Source organism: Tetrao urogallus, assembly GCF_951394365.1.
Source record: "Tetrao urogallus genome assembly, chromosome: 1".
Lineage (NCBI taxonomy): Eukaryota > Metazoa > Chordata > Aves > Galliformes > Phasianidae > Tetrao > Tetrao urogallus.
Window position 1 is genome coordinate 666481 of NC_136813.1, and position 20699 is coordinate 687179.

Below are 20699 nucleotides of genomic sequence, written 5' to 3' on the forward strand. Positions count from 1 at the left end.
AGGATGCGGCCGGTGCTGGGGAGCGCGGCGGGCTGTGGGAGGGGGCTGGGGAGCTGCGCACGGAGAGCTGCAGGGCTCGAGGCGGCGTGAGGGGCAGAGCCCAGCGGCGGAGGAGCCGTGCAGAGCGCGGCCGGCCCCGCAGGAAGCAGCCTTCTCCGCAAGGCGTGAAAAGCGCGAGTCATCCTCTCCGAAAGCGGTCTGCGCTGTTGTGGGTTGGGGCCCGGAAGCCCTCGTGGTGCCCAGCGAAGGGCCTCGGCTGCGACACCTCCGGACCCGTCCTCGGCCGCACGGCATTGGGGCCCGCAGCGCTCAGCACCGCGCAGCGGGATCGGGGCAGCACTGCGGGTTGAGCCGCCCCACAGCCCGGGGCCCACGCGGCCGCCTCAATCGCGGGCAGACCCGGGTCCCCACACGCTCCCAGGTCCCGCCGGGACCGGAACGCAGCCCTGCCACACACACGGCACCGACGTGCTGATGCTCGAGGTTTAATGCGAGAAAGAAGAAGAGGGCACCAGCTGTGGGATGAGGCGCAGCCTGGCTCCGGCACACGCACGGAGCAGCACAGTTCTGCACGCCGCCGGCCCTTGGGCGCACGTCTCTCCCCATCCCCACCCTTGGGTTCTGCTGCTGCCCTGCCCCTGCACAGCTTCGCAGAGCTCTAAGCTGCTCCAGCTTCCCATCTCCCCACCCCCCAGCCCCAGCTCCCCACCTCCCCAGCTCCCCAGCTCCCCAGGTCCCCACTCCCCACAAACTGAGATGTTCCCTTCGCCTCCACGCTCCCCGTCCCCTTCCTTCCAGAGCTGCTGGCATGGGGTCACCCTCTGTGCCCCCATCCCCGTCTGGCACGTTTGGGGCAGGGCAGGGGGGGCAGAGCCGGCCCACGGCTGAGCCCCAGCCCCACCTCGTGGTGGCCCCGACCCCACTGCCCACCCTGGTCATTTAGAAGCTCACAGTTGTAGTTGCTCTCCGTCTCTTTAGAGACGAGTTTGATTTGGTTTCTGCCATCGTCGGTGGAGAAGTCGGTGACCTCAAAGACTTCAAAGGGTGGGATGAGGACTTCATCCTGAGAGGGGTAGAAGGAGAACGGATTGATGGGGGCACCATGGCAGGTCTTGATCTCAAAGAAAGTATCTTTCCCAAACGCCTCTGCAGCACTCTTGTTTAGGGAGGTGGAGGTGAACTGGCCGAAGCGCACAGTTTTGCCTTTTTCGGCTGTGAAGCGGATGCCCCGCACGCCGCGGTAGACGTTGTAACATTGGTTGGGATTGGATCTTCGCAGAGCCTGCAGCGCCTGGGTCAGGAGGAAGTGCAGCGTCTTGAAGTGATACGACTGCATGTAGTGCTGGTGGGAGAGTCCGCCCTGACGTGTGGCTGCGTTGAACCTCTTGTACATCGCACCTGCAGCACTGTACGCCAGCACGGCGATGGCCTGATCCTGACTCAGCTGTGGGCACTGAGTGTGGCAGCCACAGCGCTTCTGCCATTCCGCAGCTGCCTTCCTCCAGGTGCCTGCATACTTGGCATTCGTGCCGAACTCTGAACGGTTCACCTCCTGTAGCTCTTCCCACATGCTGTCCTCACAGCCGTCGTATTGGTCATCGAAGGAGTCGGGGGCCACGTCCATCTCTATCTCCGTGGGGTCGAGGTCTCCGTCATGCAGGGCGCTGCTGGCGGCCGACGTGCTGAGCAAGGTGCCGGCCAGCAGCACCCAGCACAGGGCGAGGAGCTCCATGAGTGGGAGCTGGCTGCGGGGAGCGGCGGCGGGGGCTGCAGGGAGAAGCGGAGCAGATGCATCGCAGGGACCTCAGGACCCTCCGGACCCCCCCTGACAGCACAGAGAAGCACCCCAGCCTGCGTCCCATCCAGGGCTGCTGGGCTCTGCCCCCCCCCCGCTGCCCCCGGCCTCCGGCCCACGGCTACCATTCCCTGCTGCAGACAAGAAGGTTCCCCAGCGCAGCCCAGCAGCCGGGAGCAGCCCTGGAGCTGCAGCACGCTGTTACCTTTGCTCTGCTTCAGGCAGGACCCACGGCGTGATGCAGCTGCAGGACAGCCGGAGCTGGGCTCCGACTTTGTAGAGCAGCCCCAGCCCGCGTGCCCTGCGTAACTCACCCGCAAGCACCCCAAACTGCCCGGTTGTGGCCAAGTGGTTGCGAGGACTTCCCCCAGGAAATGTCCGTGTTGAGCCATCCCCCTGGCCTTGGTGCACGTGTGGTTCGCGGTCCCACGGGCGCTGAGATGAGCGGCTCTGGCTCCGCAGCCCTCGGTGCAGAGGGGCTCCCGGCAGCTGGCGCTGGACCCGCTGAGCTGGGCTGGGTGGGATGGAGCTGATGGACTTCCTAGGAGCCGGTCGGGTGCCGCGTGTTGTGTTTGGGGCGAGCGGGGCTTCCGACAACGTAAGGGCTGCTCTGCCTGCGGGGAGTCTGGGCTGCAGCAGGAGCTGCAGGGCACAGAGCCGGGCCGGCTGCTCCAAAGGCCCAAGGCAGATCCTGCAGCACAGGGCGCCGTGCTGTGAGCTGGGCACTTGGCCCTGGGGGACGGGCTGTGCCCCCCCAGCAGCATCTGCTGAGGTGTTTCTTTCTGCGTCACACATCTTATTTCCTTTGTCATCTTTTTCTCACCAAACTGTCCCTCTCACCTGGGCACTTTTCACACTTCTGTCTGCATCAATGCTCACCGCAAACCCACAGTGCGGCAGTGAGCAAACAGCCGAGTGCTGCAGAGCTGCTGCTGGCTTAAAGCACAGCAGTGCTACTGCTGCTGGGTCTCGTTCCAGAGGGCTGAGATAGCAGCAGACCTGAGCAGAGGCTGTGAGAGCAAAGACATTTCTTTGCACTGCGCTATCACCGTTATCATCATGTCCTGTTAAACAACCTCCATCTGCTCTGCCTCAACTCCAAACCATTTCCCCTTGTCCTGCTGCCATCTCCCCTTTCACAGAGCTGACTCCCCTCCTGTCTGCAGGCTCCCTTCAGGCACTGCAGGCTGCACTGAGGTCACCCCGCAGCTTCTCTTCTCCATGCTGAACAAGCCCAGCTCCCTCAGCCTGTCTTTGCAGGGAGGTGCTGCAGCCCTCTGCTCATCTCTGTGGCTCCTCTGCACCCTCTCCAACAGCTCCCTGTCTTTCTTGTGCTGGGGGCTCCAGCCCTGGACGCAGTGCTGCAGATGGGGCCTCACGAGGGCAGAGCAGAGGGGGACGATCACCTCCCTGTCCCTGCTGCCACCCCTCTGCTGCTGGAGCCCAGGATCCCGTTTGCTTTCCCAGCTGCAATGCACACTGCTGGCTCATGTTCCGCTTTTCATCCACCAGGACCCCAGGTCCTTCTCTGCAGGGCTGCTCTCAAGGGCGGCTCCTTCCAGTCTGTATGGATGCTGGGATTCCCCGGCCCAAATGCCAATCCTTGCACTTTGCTGTGCTGAACCTCATTAGATTCTGCCAGGCCCCCCCTTCAGGACTGTTGGAGTGCCTCTGGATGGCATCCCTTCCTTCCACTGCGTCAACCACACCACTCGGCTTGGTGTCCATGGATCCACACGGATGTTTCTGCACGGATCCATAGGGCTGATCCCACCTGCCTCCATCTGGACGCTCTGGTCCAGCTCCTTTGGGGCGCTCAGGGCTGGGGCTCAGGGCTGGCTCTGGCCCTGGCTCTGTTTGTGGCTCTGCAGGAGTCTGAGGGATGAGAGTGGCCACTTGTGTGCCAGGCCAGGGCTCGTGAGGGAGGAGAGGGAGGGAGAGGAAGAGAAGGAAAGAAAGAAGATGCAGCCGGTTGTCATGGCTTTATGTGTTCTGGTTTTCAGAATTCCCCATCATAACACCATGCAGAGCTGCGGGAGTTGAAGTGCAAATGCTCCAAGTCCAGGTGCCCATCCCTGTACATCAGGGAAGCCACGGGATCTGGCCCTTCGTGGGGGTTGGTCTCTTACTGATGGCAGTGGGTGCTGGAGGTGCTTTCCTGGCCGTTCCAAGCTCTTCAGGTTTGCCTCGGTCTCAGGAACTCTCTCTCTCCTGTCTTCTTTGCTTTCTTAGTCCCCATGTCAATCACATTGTACAGTATTGTGTTATCTTGCACTGCCACACCACAGTCAGTCAAAGAAGGTTTCCTCCACAGGTCATTGCCGCAGTTTCTTTTCCTCCTTCCTCGTGCCCAGCTCCCATCTCCCTGCCCCTTTTCCTTTTCCCTTCCCATTTTGTGGGGCCGGCTGGGGGGCCAGGGCCCTAAAGCCCCCCTGTCACAGGCACAGATCGATCGAGTGAACCCCGTGACACCAGGGATCCCAGGGACAGCATGGATAGCAGTGGGGCCTGGGGCGGCTTCGTGCTGCTTTCACTGGGCTCGTCCAGCAGCAGAAGACGGAGGAGATGAAGGGGCCCTTTGCCCCGTGGCTGCTCCTGCCTGGCTCCATCAGGCCCAGCTCCTTTGGGGCGCTCCCATCAGCTTCCTCTTCTACGCGCCCATTTCTGTCCCTGCTCATTCCCCCATCCCTGTCTGCATCCGTGTCCTTATTATTGTCCATCTCTCTCTTTGTGACGCCATTCAGCAGCTGCCACATCCCACTACCAAGGACATCCATCCGTATGCACAAATGGATCCTGGGGGGCTCCTGTGCTGGAGGCTCCCTGGGGGTCCCAGCAGACCCCACAGTCCAGCAGTGCCCGCAGCAGTTGGCAGCAGTGCTCCAAGGCTGCCTGGTTTTCCTGCATCAGCTCCAGGATGAGCTCCGTGTGGGAGCAGAGGGGCGCTGAAGGCTCCGTGGGGCTCTGAGATCCAAGCCTGAGTGGGGCTCTGCTTGCTCAGCCCCAGGGAGTGAAGGGCGCTGGGGGCTGCTGCCGGCAGAGCAGGGGCTCCGGGCTGGGCCACATCCACATCCTTAGAGCAGCTAGAATGCATTGAACTGCACCTGGGGGAGAGCGGTGCAGCAGTGGAGAGCTTGTGGGTGAGAATCAAGGGGTGGGCTGGTATGGCTGGCACTGTCGTGGGAGTGTGCTGCAGGCCCCCTGATCAGGAGGAGGAGGTTGATGAGACCTTCCCCAAGAACTGGAAGCAGCGTCACGATCCCAGGCGCTGGTGCTTAGGGGGGACTTCAATTATGCAGAGATTTGCTGGAAAAGCAATGTGGCCAGGCATGCGCGGTCCAGACGGTTCCTGCAATGTGTTGAAGACAACTTCCTGATGCAGGTGGTGGAGGAACCGACGAGGAGAGGGGCACTGCTGGACCTTATTGTCACTAATAGAGAAGGGCTTGTCAGGGAAGTAAAGGTCGGGGGCAGCTTGGGTTGCAGTGACCACGAGATGGTGGAGTTCAAGATCCTGAGTGGAAGAAGCAAAGCAAAAAGTAGGATTGCTAGCCTGGACTTCAGGAGAGCCGACTTCGATCTCTTCCAGGACCTACTTGGAGCGATCCTGTGGGTGTTGGAAGGCAAGGGGGCCTGTGAGAGCTGGTGGGCATTTAAGCAGCTCTTCTTCCAAGCTCAGGGTCGGCGTCCCTGTGAGGAAGAAATCGGGAAAGGGTGGCAGGAGAGCTGTGTGGATGAGCAAGGAGCTCGTGCACAAACTCAAAGGAAAGAAGAAGGCCATGAAATGTGGAAAAAGGGTCTGAGCACTTGGGAGGAATACAGGAACGTTGTCAGGGCCTGCAGGGATGCGACGAGGAAAGCTGAAGCCCGTCTGCTATTAAATCTGGCGAAGGGGATAAAGGATAATAAACAAGGCTTGTTTAAGTACGTTAACAGTAAAAGGAAGACGAGGGAGAATGTGGCTCCCCTGCTAAGTGACGGGGCTGTGCTGGCGACGGGGGATGCTGAGAAGGCGGAGATACTGAATGCCTTCTTTGCTTCTGTCTTCAGTGAAAAAGCTCCCCCTCGGGAATCCGAGAGCCTGGAGGTGAGTGAGAGGATCTGGGGAATGGAAGACCTCCCTGCAGTCAGGGCAGAGGTGGTCCGGGAGCGCCTAGGCAACACCAATGTTCACCAATCCATGGGACCCGATGGGATTCATCCACGGGAGCTGAGGGAGCTGGCAGAGGTGATTGCTGAGCCGCTTTCTGTCATCTTTGAGAGGTGTTGGAGGACGGGGGAGGTGCCTGAAGACTGGAGGAGAGCCAACGTCACTGCGGGCTTCAAAAAGTGCGAGAAGGAAGAGCCAGGCAATTATAGGCCAGTCAGCCTCACCTCTGTCCCTGGAAAGGTGATGGAACAGCTGTGCAGGGTGCCATCTCCAGACAGCTGGGAGAAAAGGAGGTGATGAGGAGCAGTCAGCACGGGTTCACCAGGGGGAGGTCGTGCTCCACCAACCTGGTGGCCTTCTGTGATGTTGTCTCTGGCTGGGTGGATGGGGGGAGAGCAGTGGATGTAGTCTACCTTGATTTCAGCAAGGCTTTTGATGCTGTCCCCCACGACATCCTTATAACAAAGCTGAGCAAGTGTGGGATGGATGAGTGCACAGTGAGGTGGGTTGAGAACTGGCTGACTGGCAGAGCGCAGAGGGTCGTCGTTGGCGGTGCAGAGTCCGGTTGGAGGCCTGTAAGCAGCGGTGTTCCTCAGGGGTCTGTGCTGGGTCCGGTCTTGTTCAACGTCTTCATCAATGGCCTTGATGAGGGGATGGTGGCCACCCTCAGCAAGTTTGTGATGATACGAAGTTGGGAGGATTGGCTGACAGCCTGAAGGCCGTGCTGCCATTCAGCGAGAGCTGGACAGGCTGAGAGCTGGGCAGAAAAAAACGGATGAGGTTTAACAAAAGCAAGTGTAGAGTCTTGCATCTGGGGAGGAATAATTGCATGCACCGGTACAGGTTGGGGGATGAGCTGCTGGAGGGGAGCTCTGCGGAGAGGGACCTGGGTGTCCTGGTGGACGACAGGTCGGCCATGAGCCAGCAGTGTGCCCTTGTGGCCAAGAGGGCCAATGGCTTACTGGGGTGCATTGCACAGAGCGTGGCCAGCAGGTCGAGGGAGGCGATCCTCCCCCTCTGCTCTGCCCTGCTGAGGCCTCATCTGGAGCACTGCGTCCAGTTCTGGGCTCCCCAGCACAAAACAGACAGGGAGCTCTCGGGAAGAGTCCAGCGGAGGGCCACCAAGATGGGGAGGGGCCTGGAGCATCTCTGCTATGGAGAAAGGCTGAGTGAACTGGGTCTGTTCAGTCTGGAGAAAAGAAGACTGAGAGGGGACCTGATCCAGGTCTATCAGTATCTGAGGTGTGGGGGGGGCAGAATGGCGAGGCCGGACTGTTTTCAGTGGTGAGTGGAGACAGGACAAGGGGAAACGGCCGGAAACTGCAGCATAGGAAGTTCTGCACCAATGTGCACAAGAACTTCTGTACAGTGAGGTGACGGAGCACTGGAACAGGCTGCCAGGGAGGTGGTGGAGTCTCCTTCTCTGGAGATGTTCCAGACCTGCCTGGATGCCGACCTGTGCGACCTGGGGTAGGGAACCTGCTTTGGCAGGGGGTTGGACTCGATGATCTCCGGAGGTCCCTTGCAACCCCTACAATTCTGTCATGCTGTGATTATCCATGTCCACATCCATGTCCTTCTTTGTCCACATCCATGCCTGTGTCCCTCTCCAGCAGCTGCTGTCACTGCCCCACAGCCCCTCACGGCCCCACAGCCCCTCGCGGCAGTTCTGAGCCCTGCTCTCCGCTGGCACCCAGAGGCTCCACGCGGCGCGGCGCTGCACCACGGCAGGCCGGCTGGCGCTGGGGGAAAGGCTGCGCCCCATCGGGCGGCGGTCGCGGCCCCGCTCGGAGCTCAGCGCCGTCCGTCCCCGCGCGGCAGCACGAGCAAATCTCCCCGCGCCGACGAGCAGCGCTGTTTCTCCCTCCGCTTCCGCGCCAGCACGGACGCTCCATCTCCTCGCAGCAGCTCCGCCTCTCTTCCTTCTCCGTTCCGACGCTCGCCCCCGTCCCAACGGAGGGCCACCGAGGACGGGCTGCGCTCCCGGGCTGGCGGCGCTCCGCGCTCGGCCGGCCGCTTCCCCGCCTCCCGTTGTTCGTCCCCTCCCGGCGCTGCCTCGACACGCCCGGTGCCTTTTGCTTTGGGCCGCGGGGGAGGAGGGGGGCAGGGGGCGCGGAGCGGGGAGGGGCGGCGGCGGGGGGACCCGAGCGGCCGGGGCTGCGCCCACGACCCCAGCGGAGCCCTGGCCCACGGCCCTGACGCCAAGACCTGCGGAGGTGGGGGAACGGCTGTGGCCGAGCAGCGTCGCCACTGTCCATGCTGATGCTCCCACCTGGGAGCTGCGACGTGCCGGCACCAAGGACATCCATCCATACACGCAGATGGATCCTGGGCGGCTCCTGTGCTGGAGGCTCCCTGGGGGTCCCAGCAGACCCCAGCGCCCCAGCAGTGCCCGCAGCAGTTGGCAGCGGTGCACCAAGGCTGCCTGGTTTTCCCGTATGACACAGAGCAGCTCCAGGATGAGCTCCGTGTGGGAGCAGTGGGGCGGTGAAGGCTCCGTGGGGCTCTGAGATCCAAGCCTGAGTGGGGCTCTGCTTGCTCAGCCCCAGGGAGTGAAGGGGGCTGGGGGCTGCTGCCGGCAGAGCAGGGGCTCCGGGCTGGGGCACAGGGCTGGCTCTGTCTCCAGTGTGGTCAGAGGGACACGGGTGACCAACACTGCCAGTGTGCCGGGAGAGGGATCGGGGAAGGAGCAGAGAGAGGAAGGGAAGGTGGAAGCAGCAGCACCTGGGAGCCCAGGGATGCCAGTGGGGCTCTCCATGATCACAGCGATGCTCCTCCACTCGTGGTGCTCCGGTGATGCTCCGTCGCTTGCGCAGGAGGAACGTGGCCCGCTCTGCTCTTGGCACTGCCAGCTGAGCTCCTGCAGGCCCCCAGCTGTGGCACACGGGGACCGGGCTCTCAGAAACCCACCCCGCAGCCCCTCCCCGCCTGCTGGCCCTGGAGCTCCCGGGCTGCAGGAATTGCCCCGCACTGGGGCTTTGCTCCTGCAGGACAGCAGAGGGCCGCGGCCTCACCGCAGCACCTCCAGAGTGCGCAGAATGAAAGCAAGCAGAAAGCAAGCAGGCACTTCTGCTTCGGCCCCTGTCCTGTTCGGCGGCTCCGCTTGCAGGGCCCCCGGCGCCTGCTGGGCAGCGCCGCGCAGCAGTGGGGACAGCGGGAACAGCAGCGGGACAGGGACAGCAGAGCTGGGGGGGCGCTGCGGGGGGACATCGCCAGGGACAGCGGGGCGGGAGCGGGGCGCTGCTGCCACCCCCATCCCTGCTGCCGAGCCCAGCCCTTCTCCTTCCCGCAGATGAGAAGAGCCCCGAGAGCGGGGCGGCGCAGGTAGCAGCTCTGCGCCGACCATCAGAAGCGCCCGCAGAGCTCCTGGCAGCGCTAATTGCTGGGTGCTCGTTTAGGGCTCTGGCCGCGTTCTGGGGTCTCGGCGCAGGCGAAGGGGCTCCGGCCTCGGCGGGGTCACGGCAGACCCCGTGCTGGCGCCAGGCCGGCGGGTGCCCGATGCCGTGCCGGTCCCTGCAGCCACGGCCGGGCACGGAGGCGAGCTGCGAGCGGCAGAGCCGTGCAGGCAGGCAGCTGCAGGCGCACGAGGGATGCATCGGGACAGCCTGCACGGGCACGGGGCGGCTCTGTGCGCGGTGCCACGCTGCACTGCGTCGGCACAGCCCGCAGCCCCTCGCCACCAGCCGGCCCGGGGGCTGCGGGGCTCTCGGCTCCAGGATGCGGCCGGTGCTGGGGAGCGCGGCGGGCTGTGGGAGGGGGCTGGGGAGCTGAGCACGGAGAGCTGCAGGGCTCGAGGCGGCGTGAGGGGCAGAGCCCAGCGGCGGAGGAGCCGTGCAGAGCGCGGCCGGCCCCGCAGGAAGCAGCCTTCTCCGCAAGGCGTGAAAAGCGCGAGTCATCCTCTCCGAAAGCGGTCTGCGCTGTTGTGGGTTGGGGCCCGGAAGCCCTCGTGGTGCCCAGCGAAGGGCCTCGGCTGCGACACCTCCGGACCCGTCCTCGGCCGCACGGCATTGGGGCCCGCAGCGCTCAGCACCGCGCAGCGGGATCGGGGCAGCACTGCGGGTTGAGCCGCCCCACAGCCCGGGGCCCACGCGGCCGCCTCAATCGCGGGCAGACCCGGGTCCCCACACGCTCCCAGGTCCCGCCGGGACCGGAACGCAGCCCTGCCACACACACGGCACCGACGTGCTGATGCTCGAGGTTTAATGCGAGAAAGAAGAAGAGGGCACCAGCTGTGGGATGAGGCGCAGCCTGGCTCCGGCACACGCACGGAGCAGCACAGTTCTGCACGCCGCCGGCCCTTGGGCGCACGTCTCTCCCCATCCCCACCCTTGGGTTCTGCTGCTGCCCTGCCCCTGCACAGCCCCGCAGCTTCGCAGAGCTCTAAGCTGCTCCAGCTTCCCATCTCCCCACCCCCCAGCCCCATCTCCCCACCTCCCCACCTCCCCAGCTCCCCACTCCCCACAAACTGAGATGTTCCCTTCGCCTCCACGCTCCCCGTCCCCTTCCTTCCAGAGCTGCTGGCATGGGGTCACCCTCTGTGCCCCCATCCCCCTCTGGCACGTTTGGGGCAGGGCAGGGGGGGCAGAGCCGGCCCACGGCTGAGCCCCAGCCCCACCTCCTGGTGGCCCCGACCCCACTGCCCACCCTGGTCATTTAGAAGCTCACAGTTGTAGTTGCTCTCCGTCTCTTTAGAGACGAGTTTGATTTGGTTTCTGCCATCGTCGGTGGAGAAGTCGGTGACCTCAAAGACTTCAAAGGGTGGGATGAGGACTTCATCCTCCCGGGGGTAGAAGGAGAATGGATTGATGGGGGCACCATGGCAGGTCTGGATCTCAAAGAAAGTATCTTTCCCAAACGCCTCTGCAGCACTCTTGTTTAGGGAGGTGGAGGTGAACTGGCCGAAGCGCACAGTTTTGCCTTTTTCGGCTGTGAAGCGGATGCCCCGCACGCCGCGGTAGACGTTGTAACATTGGTTGGGATTGCATCTTCGCAGAGCCTGCAGCGCCTGGGTCAGGAGGAAGTGCAGCGTCTTGAAGTGATACGACTGCATGTAGTGCTGGTGGGAGAGTCCGCCCTGACGTGTGGCTGCGTTGAACCTGTTGTACATCGCACCTGCAGCACTGTACGCCAGCACGGCGATGGCCTGATCCTGACTCAGCTGTGGGCACTGAGTGTGGCAGCCACAGCACTTCTGCCATTCCGCAGCTGCCTTCCTCCAGGTGCCTGCATACTTGGCATTCGTGCCGAACTCTGAACGGTTCACCTCCTGTAGCTCTTCCCACATGCTGTCCTCACAGCCGTCGTATTGGTCATCGAAGGAGTCGGGGGCCATGTCCATCTCTATCTCCGTGGGGTCGAGGTCTCCGTCATGCAGGGCGCTGCTGGCGGCCGACGTGCTGAGCAAGGTGCCGGCCAGCAGCACCCAGCACAGGGCGAGGAGCTCCATGAGTGGGAGCTGGCTGCGGGGAGCGGCGGCGGGGGCTGCAGGGAGAAGCGGAGCAGATGCATCGCGGGGACCTCAGGACCCAACGGACCCCCCCTGACAGCACAGAGAAGCACCCCAGCCTGCGTCCCATCCAGGCCTGCTGGGCTCTGCCCCCCCCCCCCGCTGCCCCCGGCCTCCGGCCCACGGCTGCCGTTCCCTGCTGCAGACAAGAAGGTTCCCCAGCGCAGCCCAGCAGCCGGGAGCAGCCCTGGAGCTGCAGCACGCTGTTACCTTTGCTCTGCTTCAGGCAGGACCCACGGCGTGATGCAGCTGCAGGACACCCGGAGCTGGGCTCCGACTCTGTAGAGCAGCCCCAGCCCGCGTGCCCTGCGTAACTCACCCGCAAGCACCCCAAACTGCCCGGTTGTGGCCAAGTGGTTGCGAGGACTTCCCCCAGGAAATGTCCGTGTTGAGCCATCCCCCTGGCCTTGGTGCACGTGTGGTTCGCGGTCCCACGGGCGCTGAGATGAGCGGCTCTGGCTCCGCAGCCCTCGGTGCAGAGGGGCTCCCGGCAGCTGGCGCTGGACCCGCTGAGCTGGGCTGGGTGGGATGGAGCTGATGGACTTCCTAGGAGCCGGTCGGGTGCCGCGTGTTGTGTTTGGGGCGAGCGGGGCTTCCGACAACGTAAGGGCTGCTCTGCCTGCGGGGAGTCTGGGCTGCAGCAGGAGCTGCAGGGCACAGAGCCGGGCCGGCTGCTCCAAAGGCCCAAGGCAGATCCTGCAGCACAGGGCGCCGTGCTGTGAGCTGGGCACTTGGCCCTGGGGGACGGGCTGTGCCCCCCCAGCAGCATCTGCTGAGGTGTTTCTTTCTGCGTCACACATCTTATTTCCTTTGTCATCTTTTTCTCACCAAACTGTCCCTCTCACCTGGGCACTTTTCACACTTCTGTCTGCATCAATGCTCACCGCAAACCCACAGTGCGGCAGTGAGCAAACAGCCGAGTGCTGCAGAGCTGCTGCTGGCTTAAAGCACAGCAGTGCTACTGCTGCTGGGTCTCGTTCCAGAGGGCTGAGATAGCAGCAGACCTGAGCAGAGGCTGTGAGAGCAAAGACATTTCTTTGCACTGCGCTATCACCGTTATCATCATGTCCTGTTAAACAACCTCCATCTGCTCTGCCTCAACTCCAAACCATTTCCCCTTGTCCTGCTGCCATCTCCCCTTTCACAGAGCTGCCTCCCCTCCTGTCTGCAGGCTCCCTTCAGGCACTGCAGGCTGCACTGAGGTCACCCCGCAGCTTCTCTTCTCCATGCTGAACAAGCCCAGCTCCCTCAGCCTGTCTTTGCAGGGAGGTGCTGCAGCCCTCTGCTCACCTCTGTGGCTCCTCTGCACCCTCTCCAACAGCTCCCTGTCTTTCTTGTGCTGGGGGCTCCAGCCCTGGACGCAGTGCTGCAGATGGGGCCTCACGAGGGCAGAGCAGAGGGGGACGATCACCTCCCTGTCCCTGCTGCCACCCCTCTGCTGCTGGAGCCCAGGATCCCGTTTGCTTTCCCAGCTGCAATGCACACTGCTGGCTCATGTTCCGCTTTTCATCCACCAGGACCCCAGGTCCTTCTCTGCAGGGCTGCTCTCAAGGGCGGCTCCTTCCAGTCTGTATGGATGCTGGGATTCCCCGGCCCAAATGCCAATCCTTGCACTTTGCTGTGCTGAACCTCATTAGATTCTGCCAGGCCCCCCCTTCAGGACTGCTGGAGTGCCTCTGGATGGCATCCCTTCCTTCCACTGCGTCAACCACACCACTCGGCTTGGTGTCCATGGATCCACACACGGATGTTTCTGCACGGATCCATAGGGCTGATCCCACCTGCCTCCATCTGGACGCTCTGGTCCAGCTCCTTTGGGGCGCTCAGGGCTGGGGCTCAGGGCTGGCTCTGGCCCTGGCTCTGTTTGTGGCTCTGCAGGAGTGTGAGGGATGAGAGTGGCCACTTGTGTGCCAGGCCAGGGCTCGTGAGGGAGGAGAGGGAGGGAGAGGAAGAGAAGGAAAGAAAGAAGATGCAGCCGGTTGTCATGGCTTTATGTGTTCTGGTTTTCAGAATTCCCCATCATAACACCATGCAGAGCTGCGGGAGTTGAAGTGCAAATGCTCCAAGTCCAGGTGCCCATCCCTGTACATCAGGGAAGCCACGGGATCTGGCCCTTCGTGGGGGTTGGTCTCTTACTGATGGCAGTGGGTGCTGGAGGTGCTTTCCTGGCCATTCCAAGCTCTTCAGGTTTGCCTCGGTCTCAGGAACTCTCTCTCTCCTGTCTTCTTTGCTTTCTTAGTCCCCATGTCAATCACATTGTACAATATTGTGTTATCTTGCACTGCCACACCACAGTCAGTCAAAGAAGGTTTCCTCCACAGGTCATTGCCGCAGTTTCTTTTCCTCCTTCCTCGTGCCCAGTCTCCCTGCCCCTTTTCCTTTTCCCTTCCCATTTTGTGGGGCCGGCTGGGGGGCCAGGGCCCTAAAGCCCCCCTGTCACAGGCACAGATCGATCGAGTGAACCCCGTGACACCAGGGATCCCAGGGACAGCATGGATAGCAGTGGGGCCTGGGGCGGCTTCGTGCTGCTTTCACTGGGCTCGTCCAGCAGCAGAAGACGGAGGAGATGAAGGGGCCCTTTGCCCCGTGGCTGCTCCTGCCTGGCTCCATCAGGACGCTCTGGCCCAGCTCCTTTGGGGCGCTCCCATCAGCTTCCTCTTCTACGCGCCCATTTCTGTCCCTGCTCATTCCCCCATCCCTGTCTGCATCTGTGTCCGCATCCGTGTCCTTATTATTGTCCATCTCTCTCTTTGTGACGCCATTCAGCAGCTGCCACATCCCACTACCAAGGACATCCATCCGTATGCACAAATGGATCCTGGGGGGCTCCTGTGCTGGAGGCTCCCTGGGGGTCCCAGCAGACCCCACAGTCCAGCAGTGCCCGCAGCAGTTGGCAGCAGTGCTCCAAGGCTGCCTGGTTTTCCTGCATCAGCTCCAGGATGAGCTCCGTGTGGGAGCAGAGGGGCGCTGAAGGCTCCGTGGGGCTCTGAGATCCAAGCCTGAGTGGGGCTCTGCTTGCTCAGCCCCAGGGAGTGAAGGGCGCTGGGGGCTGCTGCCGGCAGAGCAGGGGCTCAGGGCTGGGGCACATCCACATCCTTAGAGCAGCTAGAATGCATTGAACTGCACCTGGGGGAGAGCGGTGCAGCAGTGGAGAGCTTGTGGGTGAGAATCAAGGGGCGGGCTGGTATGGCTGGCACTGTCGTGGGAGTGTGCTGCAGGCCCCCTGATCAGGAGGAGGAGGTTGATGAGGCCTTCCCCAAGAACTGGAAGCAGCGTCACGATCCCAGGCGCTGGTGCTTAGGGGGGACTTCAATTATGCAGAGATTTGCTGGAAAAGCAATGTGGCCAGGCATGCGCGGTCCAGACGGTTCCTGCAATGTGTTGAAGACAACTTCCTGATGCAGGTGGTGGAGGAACCGACGAGGAGAGGGGCACTGCTGGACCTTATTGTCACTAATAGAGAAGGGCTTGTCAGGGAAGTAAAGGTCGGGGGCAGCTTGGGTTGCAGTGACCACGAGATGGTGGAGTTCAAGATCCTGAGTGGAAGAAGCAAAGCAAAAAGTAGGATTGCTAGCCTGGACTTCAGGAGAGCCGACTTCGATCTCTTCCAGGACCTACTTGGAGCGATCCTGTGGGTGTTGGAAGGCAAGGGGGCCTGTGAGAGCTGGTGGGCATTTAAGCAGCTCTTCTTCCAAGCTCAGGGTCGGCGTCCCTGTGAGGAAGAAATCGGGAAAGGGTGGCAGGAGAGCTGTGTGGATGAGCAAGGAGCTCGTGCACAAACTCAAAGGAAAGAAGAAGGCCATGAAATGTGGAAAAAGGGTCTGAGCACTTGGGAGGAATACAGGAACGTTGTCAGGGCCTGCAGGGATGCGACGAGGAAAGCTGAAGCCCGTCTGCTATTAAATCTGGCAAAGGGGATAAAGGATAATAAACAAGGCTTGTTTCAGTACGTTAACAGAAAAAGGAAGACGAGGGAGAATGTGGCTCCCCTGCTAAGTGACGGGGCTGTGCTGGCGACGGGGGATGCTGAGAAGGCGGAGATACTGAATGCCTTCTTTGCTTCTGTCTTCAGTGAAAAAGCTCCCCCTCGGGAATCCGAGAGCCTGGAGGTGAGTGAGAGGATCTGGGGAATGGAAGACCTCCCTGCAGTCAGGGCAGAGGTGGTCCGGGAGCGCCTAGGCAACACCAATGTTCACCAATCCATGGGACCCGATGGGATTCATCCACGGGAGCTGAGGGAGCTGGCAGAGGTGATTGCTGAGCCGCTTTCTGTCATCTTTGAGAGGTGTTGGAGGACGGGGGAGGTGCCTGAAGACTGGAGGAGAGCCAACGTCACTGCGGGCTTCAAAAAGGGCAAGAAGGAAGAGCCAGGCAATTATAGGCCAGTCAGCCTCACCTCTGTCCCTGGAAAGGTGATGGAACAGCTGTGCTGGGTGCCATCTCCAGACAGCTGGGAGAAAAGGAGGTGATGAGGAGCAGTCAGCACGGGTTCACCAGGGGGAGGTCGTGCTCCACCAACCTGGTGGCCTTCTATGATGTTGTCTCTGGCTGGGTGGATGGGGGGAGAGCAGTGGATGTAGTCTACCTTGATTTCAGCAAGGCTTTTGATGCTGTCCCCCACGACATCCTTATAACAAAGCTGAGCAAGTGTGGGATGGATGAGTGCACAGTGAGGTGGGTTGAGAACTGGCTGACTGGCAGAGCGCAGAGGGTCGTCGTTGGCGGTGCAGAGTCCGGTTGGAGGCCTGTAAGCAGCGGTGTTCCTCAGGGGTCTGTGCTGGGTCCGGTCTTGTTCAACATCTTCATCAATGACCTTGATGAGGGGATGGTGGCCACCCTCAGCAAGTTTGTGATGATACGAAGTTGGGAGGATTGGCTGACAGCCTGAAGGCCGTGCTGCCATTCAGCGAGAGCTGGACAGGCTGAGAGCTGGGCAGAAAAAAACGGATGAGGTTTAACAAAAGCAAGTGTAGAGTCTTGCATCTGGGGAGGAATAATTGCATGCACCGGTACAGGTTGGGGGATGAGCTGCTGGTGGGGAGCTCTGCGGAGAGGGACCTGGGTGTCCTGGTGGACGACAGGTCGGCCATGAGCCAGCAGTGTGCCCTTGTGGCCAAGAGGGCCAATGGCTTACTGGGGTGCATTGCACAGAGCGTGGCCAGCAGGTCGAGGGAGGTGATCCTCCCCCTCTGCTCTGCCCTGCTGAGGCCTCATCTGGAGCACTGCGTCCAGTTCTGGGCTCCCCAGTACAAAAAAGACAGGGAGCTCTTGGGAAGAGTCCAGCGGAGGGCCCCCAAGATGGGGAGGGGCCTGGAGCATCTCTGCTATGGAGAAAGGCTGAGTGAACTGGGTCTGTTCAGTCTGGAGAAAAGAAGACTGAGAGGGGACCTGATCCAGGTCTATCAGTATCTGAGGTGTGGGGGGCAGAATGGCGAGGCCGGACTCTTTTCAGTGGTGAGTGGAGACAGGACAAGGGGAAACGGCCGGAAACTGCAGCATAGGAAGTTCTGCACCAATGTGCACAAGAACTTCTGTACAGTGAGGTGACGGAGCACTGGAACAGGCTGCCCAGGGAGGTGGTGGAGTCTCCTTCTCTGGAGATGTTCAAGACCTGCCTGGATGCCGACCTGTGCGACCTGCTGTAGGGAACCTGCTTTGGCAGGGGGTTGGACTCGATGATCTCTGGAGGTCCCTTGCAACCCCTACAATTCTGTCATGCTGTGATTATCCATGTCCACATCCATGTCCTTCTTTGTCCACATCCATGCCTGTGTCCCTCTCCAGCAGCTGCTGTCACTGCCCCACAGCCCCTCACGGCCCCACAGCCCCTCGCGGCAGTTCTGAGCCCTGCTCTCCGCTGGCACCCAGAGGCTCCACGCGGCGCGGCGCTGCACCACGGCAGGCCGGCTGGCGCTGGGGGAAAGGCTGCGCCCCATCGGGCGGCGGTCGCGGCCCCGCTCGGAGCTCAGCGCCGTCCGTCCCCGCGCGGCAGCACGAGCAAATCTCCCCGCGCCGACGAGCAGCGCTGTTTCTCCCTCCGCTTCCGCGCCAGCACGGACGCTCCATCTCCTCGCAGCAGCTCCGCTTCTCTTCCTTCTCCGTTCCGACGCTCGCCCCCGTCCCAACGGAGGGCCACCGAGGACGGGCTGCGCTCCCGGGCTGGCGGCGCTCCGCGCTCTGCCGGCCGCTTCCCCGCCTCCCGTTGTTCGTCCCCTCCCGGCGCTGCCTCGACACGCCCGGTGCCTTTTGCTTTGGGCCGCGGGGGAGGAGGGGGGCAGGGGGCGCGGAGCGGGGAGGGGCGGCGGCGGGGGGACCCGAGCGGCCGGGGCTGCGCCCACGACCCCAGCGGAGCCCTGGCCCACGGCCCTGACGCCAAGACCTGCGGAGGTGGGGGAACGGCTGTGGCCGAGCAGCGTCGCCACTGTCCATGCTGATGCTCCCACCTGGGAGCTGCGACGTGCCGGCACCAAGGACATCCATCCATACACGCAGATGGATCCTGGGCGGCTCCTGTGCTGGAGGCTCCCTGGGGGTCCCAGCAGACCCCACAGTCCAGCAGTGCCCGCAGCAGTTGGCAGCGGTGCACCAAGGCTGCCTGGTTTTCCCGTATGACACAGAGCAGCTCCAGGATGAGCTCCGTGTGGGAGCAGAGGGGCACTGAAGGCTCCGTGGGGCTCTGAGATCCAAGCCTGAGTGGGGCTCTGCTTGCTCAGCCCCAGGGAGTGAAGGGCGCTGGGGGCTGCTGCCGGCAGAGCAGGGGCTCAGGGCTGGGGCTCAGGGCTGGCTCTGGTTCCGGTGTGGCCAGAGGGACACGGGTGACCAACACTGCCAGTGTGCTGGGAGAGGGATCGGGGAAGGAGCAGAGAGAGGAAGAGGAGGAGGAAGCAGCAGCACCTGGGAGCCTGGGAGCCCCCCCCCCCCCCCCCCGGCCCCTCCGCCCAGCGCCAACGAGCGTTTCGGTGGCTCCATGGAGACCAACGTGGTGCTGCGCTCCGACGGTCACATCATGTGGGACGCTCCCGCCATCACCAAGAGCTCCTGCAAGGTGGACGTCTCCTACTTCCCCTTCGACGGGCAGCAGTGCCACCTCACCTTCGGCTCCTGGACCTACAACGGGAACCAGATCGACCTCCGCAACCGCCTGGACACGGGCGACCTGACCGACTTTGTGGAGAACGTGGAGTGGGAGGTGCTGGGCATGCCGGCCACGCGCAACGTGGTCACCTACGGCTGCTGCTCGGAGCCCTACCCCGACGTCACCTACACGCTGCTGCTCCGCCGCCGCGCCTCCTTCTACATCTTCAACCTGCTGCTGCCCTGCATCATGATCTCCTTCCTGGCACCGCTGGGATTCTACCTGCCCGCCGACTCCGGGGAGAAGGTGTCTCTGGGGGTGACGGTGCTGCTGGCTCTCACCGTGTTCCAGCTGCTGGTGGCGGAGAGCATGCCGCCCTCGGAGAGCGTGCCGCTCATCGGTGAGCCAGGGGAGGGCGACGGCGCCCGGCGCCGAGACCCGCACCCCTCATCGCCCCTCTTGCCCCATAGGGAAGTACTACATCGCCACCATGACCATGATCACCGCCTCCACCTCTCTGACCATCTTCATCATGAACGTCCACCACTGCGGGCCGGGCGCCCGCCCGGTGCCACCCTGGGCACGTCGCCTCATCCTGCACCACTTGGCGCGCGCCCTCTGCGTCTGCGAGGTGGGCGAGAGCTGCGGCCGCCCCCAGAGAGAGGGGACGGGGGGGACGGGGCCGAGGGACCCCCCCGGAGAGGGCGCGGAGCCGGGGCTGTGCCCCCACAGCCGCTGCCTCTGCCACCACCGCGCGGTGCTCAGCAGCGTGGGGTACATCGCCGGCGTCTTCCGACGGCACCGCACCGCCCAGCGCCACGCCGCCGAGTGGAAGAAGGTGGCCAAGGTGATGGACCGCTTCTTCATGTGGGTCTTCTTCCTCATGGTCTTCCTCATGAGCGTGCTGGTGATCGGCAACGCCGCCTGACGCCTGCCCCACGTCCGGTGCCCCCGGCCAGCCCATCCCCACGGTGCCCACAGAGCTCGTGCCCAGGACAGCACTGCAGGGAATAAAGCTGGCAGTGCATCCCCTGCGTCCCACCTCCTGCCCGGGCTGTGCAGAGCCTTGCCCTGGGGCTGTGCTTGTGTCCACACATGGGTGTCTGTATGGATGTGTGAGAGCAGAAAAAGGCTGCAGGAACCCTTTGGGGGTGTAGTGATAGAACAAGGAGGAGTGACTTGAAGAAAAAATGCTGTGGGACCCCAGCGGGACCCTGTAGGGCTGCTCCTGCCTGGCTCCGTCAGGTCGCTCTGGCCCAGCTCCTTTGCGGCACTGCCATCAGCTTCAGTGCGTTTGCGCCCATCTGTGTCCATGCTCATGTCCCTGTGTTCACCTCCATGCTCTTATCTATGTCCATATCTGTGTCCATGTCCCTCTCCAGTAGCTGCCACATCCCAGTACCAAGGACATTCATCTGTATGCACAAATTGATCCTGAGGGCTCTCCTGTGCTGGGGGCACCCTGGGGGTCCCAGCAGACCCCACAGTCCAGCAGTGCCCGCAGCAGTTGGCAGCGGCGCTCCAAGGCTGCCTGGTTTTCCTGCATCAGCTCCAGGATGAGCTCCGTGTGGGAGCAGAGGGGCACTGAAGGCTCTGTGGGGCTCTGAGATCCAAGCCTGAGTGGGGCTCTGCTTGCTCAGCCCCAGGGAGTGAAGGGCGCTGGGGGCTGCTGCCGGCAGAGCAGGGGCTCAGGGCTGGGGCACATCCACATCCTTATCCATGTCCACATCCATGCCTGTGTCCCTTTCCAGCAGCTGCCACCTCCCAGTACCAAGGACATGCATCTGTATGTGCACATGGATCCCAGGGGGCTCCTGGGCTGGGGGTTCCTCGGCTGCTCCCTGGGGTCCCAGTCGCCCCCTCCCACTCCAGCAGGATCTCTCTCAACTGATCAGTTCTCACGCTTCTGTCTGCATCAATGCTCTCCACAACCATGGGGCAGGGAGCAAACGGCCAAGTGCTGCAGAGCTGCTGCAGGCTTAAAGCACAGCAGTGCTACTGCTGCTCAGTGCGGGTTCCAGAGGGCTGAGATAGCAGCAGATCTGAGCAGAGGCTGTGAGAGCAAAGACATTTCTTTGCGCTGCACTGTCATCATTATTATCAAGTAATGACATCAAGTCACTTAATCGCCAGCTGCACGAAGCTCAACAGGAGCAGCGCCGAGTTCTGCACC

The 20699-nt window shown here is 62.5% G+C and overlaps 1 protein-coding gene and 2 pseudogenes across 3 annotated transcripts; 1 reads left to right on the plus strand and 2 right to left on the minus strand.

Annotated features, from left to right (window-relative positions):
• Positions 1-814: 814 nt before the first annotated feature.
• Positions 815-1762, minus strand: LOC306954200 (NAD(P)(+)--arginine ADP-ribosyltransferase 2 pseudogene; annotated as a pseudogene). Its single transcript has one exon. The product of its transcript is annotated as an NAD(P)(+)--arginine ADP-ribosyltransferase 2 pseudogene (transcript).
• An 8711-nt stretch (positions 1763-10473) lies between these two features.
• On the minus strand, positions 10474-11421 carry LOC306954212 (NAD(P)(+)--arginine ADP-ribosyltransferase 2 pseudogene; annotated as a pseudogene). The gene has a single exon. The product of its transcript is annotated as an NAD(P)(+)--arginine ADP-ribosyltransferase 2 pseudogene (transcript).
• A 6985-nt stretch (positions 11422-18406) lies between these two features.
• LOC306958216 (neuronal acetylcholine receptor subunit alpha-10-like) lies at positions 18407-19454 on the plus strand (the record flags this gene model as incomplete). Its single annotated transcript, XM_079549657.1, has 2 exons — positions 18407-18926; positions 18997-19454. The coding sequence occupies exons 1-2, from the start codon at positions 18419-18421 to the stop codon at positions 19452-19454; spliced, it is 966 nt and encodes a 321-aa protein (XP_079405783.1). The 5' UTR covers positions 18407-18418.
• Positions 19455-20699: the final 1245 nt, after the last annotated feature.